This window comes from Triticum aestivum, chromosome 7B (genome assembly GCF_018294505.1).
Source record: "Triticum aestivum cultivar Chinese Spring chromosome 7B, IWGSC CS RefSeq v2.1, whole genome shotgun sequence".
Lineage (NCBI taxonomy): Eukaryota > Viridiplantae > Streptophyta > Magnoliopsida > Poales > Poaceae > Triticum > Triticum aestivum.
In genome coordinates this window covers 165,638,030-165,644,544 of record NC_057813.1, presented here as the reverse complement: position 1 = coordinate 165,644,544, position 6,515 = coordinate 165,638,030, and the positions used below count along the sequence as shown (strand labels likewise).

Below are 6,515 nucleotides of genomic sequence, written 5' to 3'. Positions count from 1 at the left end.
ATTCGAGGAGGAAAAGAAGGTTAAGATCGCAGCTGAGGCGGAGGGTGCCAAGATGTTGTTCTTGAATGTGGAGTCTTTGGATGATGACGAAAGAATGATCGTGCAAGTCGTCTACTACAAGATGTTGCGGCGGCAACATGAGAAGTTGGAGGTAGTGGACAAGAAGGAGACGGCGGTGGCGAAAATGGAGGCTGGACATGCGGCGCGACGACACTTTGAGCATGGATGAGGGTCGGGTTGCCAGTCTGGCAGGGCAAAAAATCTCAAATTTTGCACGGACTGCCGGACGAAAGACATGTTTTTTTGAAAGATCCAGCTTGGCTGGCATTCATTGATTTAGAAGGAAGCATATGGAAGACAAAGTATGATTAGGTGATGGACATGGAAGGAAAAAAGGAGAACACATCACGAGGGGGGGGGGGGTCTTTGACCTGCAGCCCCTGCTAACAAAACCCTAAGAGGCTATCTCACACCTAGATCCCCAAAGGGGGCTCGGTAGCTTTTGCTCCGGCTAGTCGCCGGTGCTCCATCATGCGTCGAATGGCATCAATGACATCCTTTAGGGTTGCTTGTTTTGATCTGAAGGTTCAGCTATTTCTTTCCATCCAAATTGCCCGGGTGGTAGCCATGATCATAGTCTTCACTCCCTTCCTGTTTTCTGCTGTTGATGCATTTAAAACTTCCCTAACTGCCGAGGGAGTGCATCGCCGCTCTTGCGACGGCGGGGCGAGGGACGAGCATCCTTTCCATTCTGCCACCTTTGTCCAGATCGCCTTCGAGAACGGGCAGTTCCAGAAGAGATGCACGGAGGACTCTAGGTTTTTTAGGTAAATCTGACAGAAATATGGATTTGGCCATCGTCGTTGTTGCAACCGGTCGTTGCACCACACTCTATCGTGGTGAATCAACCAGGAGAAGATTTTGATTTTGCCTGGCGCCCACACTTTCCAGATGGTCGACTTCATTGCATTGTTAGGCAGGTCTTTGAACTGAGCATTGTAGGCAGAGTTCGTGGAGTAGATTCCTTTTTCGCTTCCCATCCAAGTGATCATATCTTCCCGTTGTTCGTTGCTCAGTCCTCCATGTTCTCTGATTCTGCATGATCACATCATGGACAATTTCTTCATGCTGTCCGTTGCCAAGACTGTGGATCCAGCAATCATCTCGTAGAGCTTCAGCTACTGTTTTGGACTTGCTTCTAGCCCTTGTGAACAACATTGGGAAAGTTTGACAGAGAGGTTCATCTCCCAGCCAATGGGAGGTCCAGAACTTTGCTGTCTTGCCGTCTCCGATGGCGATCTTTGTGAATTTGTTGAATAGGGCCTTGTCATTGCTGTCACATGGAGTCGGGAAAGCTTTCCAAGGCCTGTCCGGCTGCATCCATTCCAACCACAACCATCGGAGACGTAGTGCGCTGCCAAAGAGTTGGAGATTTTGAATGCCCAGGCCGCCCTTTTGGATTGGGGAGCATACTGTTTTCCAGTTGACTTTGCACTTTCCGCCTGACAAATCTTCGTCGTGCGCCCATAGGAATCGTCACCTGGCCTTGTCAATGTCCTTCAACAGCTTTTTTGGGAGCCTCATTACTGTCATTGCATATGTTGGCAGCGTTGACAGCACGCTACGGACGAGGATTCTGCGTCCCGCAAGGTTCATGAGTCTACCCTTCCATCCTGCAAGGCGAGCCCTAATTCTATCCAGAAGGAACTGCAGATGTACTAAACGGATTCTACCAGTGGAGACCGGGAGGCCTAGGTAAGTCATAGGGAAACCTACTACGGAGCCGCCAAAACTACGCAGCACGTCAGCGAGATCTACATTGTTGCACCTAATCATGGCCACCGAAGATTTGTTTTGGTTTAAGCGAAGACCAGAGGCGTCCTCAAAAAGATTGAGGAGCTGCAGAAGCGAGTCGACTTTCTCTTTGATTGGGTTGGCGAAGATCACAGCATCATCAGCGTATAAGCTAATCCTCATGCTGGCATCTCTCCCAGGTAGTGGGGAGAAGATGCCAGGTAGTGGACGAAAGACATGTAAAACTTAAGCATACTTGCCTCTTTTAGATGTGATCGGACATGTGATCCGGCGCACGTTATGGATCGGACTTTTATTTGAATTTCAATTTGTCCTTTACTGCCCGAGCAAATTTGCGGGTTGAGATGCCCTAACACGTTATACCTTCTTTTTAAGCGACACAACCAAAATAACTCGCCGGTTTCTAGCCAGCTCCGCTTCCAAGCTGCCCTGCTGGTTCCAGCGTCGTTCGGCAGTCCTCACAAATTCATCCATGATCTCCCCAGACGACCCAAAATGTTGGACTATTATCGGCTCAAATCCAGCTCTCAGCAGACTGGCCATCTTGCTCGAGGAGATCAGCGTGCTTTCCACATTGCTTGTAGGCTCATTCACTTGCATCTCCCTTATTGAGAAAGAACCCTCTGCTTGAATGATCCCCCTCAGCTCTTCATCGGAAGGTCCGTATATCGGTATGTAGAAAGTATCAAACTTTGCTTTGTTAATCACACCCTATTGATTTTTTTTCAGAAGATCAAGATGTCAGTCACATACACGATCTTATTCCGTTTAGGAATGGTAGAAATGAAACAGAACTAACTAAATCAATGTACCTTTGAGACCATGTCACTTAATATAAGGGCAACTGATTCCCAGGCATGAGTGAATTCGGCAGCAGGTTCTTCAGAGCGCCTCCCAGCAAGGGAAACAACCAATCGACCCCCGGCGACCAATTCTTTGGCTCTCAGCTCAAGAAAAAGCTTGAAATCTTTCCTGAACTGCCTTGCATAGGCTCCAATGACCACACGCCGTCTTCCTCGCCTCACATGCTCATCGATGTCGTATGCCGGGATCTTGTTCCTCCTCAGTTCTTCAGGAGCCTGGACTCATCTCCAAAGTTAAACTTACTGCTCAAAAAGAAACAAGCCGCGCAGTTCGGCTGTCGAGCCGTGCAAAATTCATACCTCGGAGAGCCAGTGGAGGCTGTTGGCCGAGCAGACGAGATGCAAGGAGCCACTGGTGAAGAGCCTCCCGTAGAATGACCCTGGTATAACACCTGTAACAACCGACCTGTTGCTTTGCTGGAACGCCACCAAGCTCTTCACCACCATGTTGAAATCGTTGTCTGGAAGATCGTTGAGGAAGACGCAGACTTCCACCGGTGGCTGCTGGGAACGAAGACACTGACCGCGGATGGCGTCAACGGAGATAGACACCAGAGTGAGCGCGTTTGGGCCGGAGGAGCATCCCAAGTCCGCGACCACCATGCTTCTCGGCAAGGAGGCGCTGGCTCGGAGTAGATCGGCGATGGCCTCTTCTATGAGGGGCCTCATCCTGCTCTGCTCAGCGTTCTGCAAGTGAGTTCCATGGTAACAGCTAGGTGAATCAGTTCTGGGGGAACAAGCACGGCTGTGAATCAAGCAAGAGATGAGAAGATACCTGCAGACTGGAGTTGCGGGCATAGCTTGTGTCCCCTTGTCCTCCGTTCATGTGCACCGTCTGCTCGGAAGCCATGGATCTTGCTCAAGCAGGCTGAGCTTCCTATCTCACGCCTGCAAGATGCAGATTAGGAAGGCGATAGATGCTGGTAAAGTCTCTGGGTGCTCAGAACTTACAATTTTTGTATGCCAATCACATGAAGATAGCTATTCTGGCGGCTTATTGGCACCAATAATTAGACCACCGTTCTTTCTTTTCTTTTCTTTTCCCCTTTTTTTAGAACACTGTTCTTTCTTTTCAATCACCATTAGGTCCAGCCAATCGAGGGCCATAAAGGTTGAGTCAAATCAAGATAAGGATATACTAGCACTATGAAGTTGTCAGCGCATGAGCCCGTCTTTGTTTTCAGTCGGCGAAACAGTGATTTCGGTTTGGTGAATTTGTTCAACCGTTGGTTACTTGGTTCAGAACCAGAAGCAATCGTTTCCAAATTTTAATTTGCACGGATACCGACTTCTCTTCTAGTGTATCTTAGTGATGACATCTGGTACTCTATATGTGTTGTTATACGATGAGCAGCGGAGTTCCAGTCAAAAGTCTTATGTATCTTTTTTACTTGTCTGTTGAGCTAATTTGGAAATCACAACAGCAGTTCTACATACCAAAAAACAAAAACTGTGAAATACTGTAGTACAATTTACTCAGGGTCATCTTCTCATCCCAAGAAATACACATATCTCGCTATGTATTTTGAAGGTTCCTGTAAACATACTCAAAAAGCTATGTATTGAAGGTTCCTGGAACAATGATCTGTCCATCTATCATATGACAAAGATTTCACAAGAAAATATATACATGAGCGTTTCATCACTCGTACAAACTCTTATTATTACCTCTACGTAGGGACACACATAGATACAGAGTATTTCAGGCGCACAAAACAGAGCAGCATGGAAGGCAGACGGCACGAGCAGACTAACAACTGTCTGCTGCGTATCATGGACAGACACACGAGCAGCTGAACCGGCTCGCCACGGCGGCGATCACATGGACTTGAGCATGGCGGTGGTGCATGAGCCGCCGGACTTGTACGGCAGCGCGGGGCGGCTGTAGTGGCAGCCGATGAGGTAGAGCGCCAGCCGCTTCTTGACCCGCCTGAGCAGCAGCAGCTTGTCCTCCCCCCACTCCACCACCGCCACCACCACCTGCCGCTTCCACCTCCTGTCGCGGCCGGCGCCGTCGTACCGCTCCTCGTCGTCGTCCTCCACCTCGCCCTTCTTCTCGTCGCCGCCGCCGGGCGCCGGCGAGTCCCACTGCAGAGGGTAGCTGCGCAGGAACACCCTCCTGGTGCTGTAGTCCTCGTACCGGAAGCTCCTCGTCGGCTTCACCACCGCCTCCTCCTCCCTGGATATCCTCCGGCCGAAGTGATCCTCCATTTTGGCGGCGATCGTTTGCTTGGCTACTTGGCTTGGCTTGCTACGCCGCTCGCTTGGCTGAGCCCACAATGCGGTCGACGCAGGGTTTATATGGGCGGTTAAGCGGCGGGCGCCAACGTCGTCTTTCTCTTATTTTTCTTCTCCGCCTTTCTCTTGTCGTGCGTGACCGTGGCCCGTGTGGGCGAGCGGGTTAACAATTCGGGTGGTTTGATGGGCCTGGCACGGAGGTGTTTTTCAATGCTTTCTGGGCGAAGGATTTCCTTTGCCGGTAATCTGATGGCAACCACTCGGACGGACGACTTTACTTGACCATTTTTCTGCTCCTAAACAAATGCTATTCAATTCTGTGCTTCGCTGAGATTCTTGCAAGAGATCCATATGCGTTTTCCTCAACTAGTAAAATCAAGCAAAAGCTCTTTCTTACGGCCAAAGGCTATGCTAAAGCACAAACACATTTTAAAGATTTCGCATCGCTAATCTCATCATAACGAGCGGGCCCTGGTGTCAGCTACACATAACAATGCCCGCTTCTAGGAGCGAGGTTCCGAGCAGGACGAAATGGGTTCATTCACCGCCATCTCTTTCCCAAATTACTTTTGGCCAGCTTAACGAGAAAGTAATAGAGTGTTAGGCCATTGATCCACATTCTCCTTTTCTGCTTTCACTTTGGCAAGGCGGGCCAGGAAAAGTTTTGCAAAGCCAGGATGGAGTGGCTCTGCAGCGCCGGGGCTTTTCACCGGATAACGCACATGACGCGCGGCGCGGCCACAAAGCCAGCCGGCGGTGACACGGCCGGCCAGAGTTTTCGCCGCTTTTGGCCAATCCTCGCGATATGTGAAGAGATTTCACGTCAAATCCTGCCTTTTTTCTCGCGCCCGCGGGAGAAATTTAATCAGGACTCTTCGGGATAGCTTTTCCTGCTGATCTGATCCGCCGCGCCGTGTGGATATGGTATGACCTCGACTGCAACGGGGCTCCTTGGAGTGTTGGGGGGCGGCGTACTGGACGGTGGGATCTGCGCGTGCGCTGTGCGGTGTGCCTAGCTGTTGGAGCACGCTGCGTCCGTCGAAGTTTTGTTGATTTCTGTGTTGGCATGTGGAGATGTCGATGTCGGGTACGGCTCTTGGGGTCTCCACGCTAATGGCGCGCTTGGTATAGGTGTAATTCAATACAGAGGTGTAAGATTTACAAGTGTATTTTACTGAGCATGACTGTTTTCCGGCTGGAAATGAAACCGACCGATGGAGACGTGTATTTCTTTTACAGGTGTATTACAAAGAAAACGCTAATCCAAACGGGGCCTAAGTTGTTCGTCAGAGACCAAAATGTGGTTAGAGAGCGCGGGAGGGGCAGGCTCGTGCTCGTCTGATCCTAACCGGATTGGTTGCCTTTTTAAAAGAGAAATGGGATTACACATGTTTGCACCGTTCAAATGCAGAAGCAGGATACATCCTCCTTTTATAAAAAAAACATGTTTTTCTGACGAGCAAACATGCTTAATTATACTAGCTCCTAAGCTCAATATGCACATATGGTAACAAGCTTCCGTCCCAAAAGTTATCTGGAAGAAGTGTGGAATACGTCGTTAGCCCATTAATTCAAACCGATTGTATGCTTTAGGCCAAT

The 6,515-nt window shown here is 49.7% G+C and overlaps 2 protein-coding genes across 3 annotated transcripts; both read right to left on the bottom strand.

Annotated features, from left to right (window-relative positions):
* Positions 1 to 2,092: 2,092 nt before the first annotated feature.
* Positions 2,093 to 3,748, bottom strand: LOC123161219 (probable jasmonic acid carboxyl methyltransferase 2). Of its 2 annotated transcripts, XM_044579067.1 has the most exons (5): positions 3,630 to 3,748; positions 3,454 to 3,566; positions 2,979 to 3,365; positions 2,628 to 2,894; positions 2,093 to 2,526 (listed from the first exon to the last, which is right to left on the bottom strand). In XM_044579067.1, exons 2-5 carry the CDS (start codon positions 3,526 to 3,528, stop codon positions 2,173 to 2,175), a joined length of 1,083 nt encoding a protein of 360 aa, XP_044435002.1. In that variant the 5' UTR covers positions 3,529 to 3,566; positions 3,630 to 3,748; the 3' UTR covers positions 2,093 to 2,172. The 2 variants fall into 2 exon arrangements, with proteins under 2 accessions (XP_044435002.1, XP_044435001.1); XM_044579066.1 differs by having other exon boundaries at positions 3,454 to 3,687.
* A 423-nt stretch (positions 3,749 to 4,171) lies between these two features.
* LOC123161221 (uncharacterized) lies at positions 4,172 to 5,022 on the bottom strand. The gene has a single exon (XM_044579068.1). The coding sequence runs from the start codon at positions 4,887 to 4,889 to the stop codon at positions 4,497 to 4,499; it is 393 nt and encodes a 130-aa protein (XP_044435003.1). The 5' UTR covers positions 4,890 to 5,022; the 3' UTR covers positions 4,172 to 4,496.
* Positions 5,023 to 6,515: the final 1,493 nt, after the last annotated feature.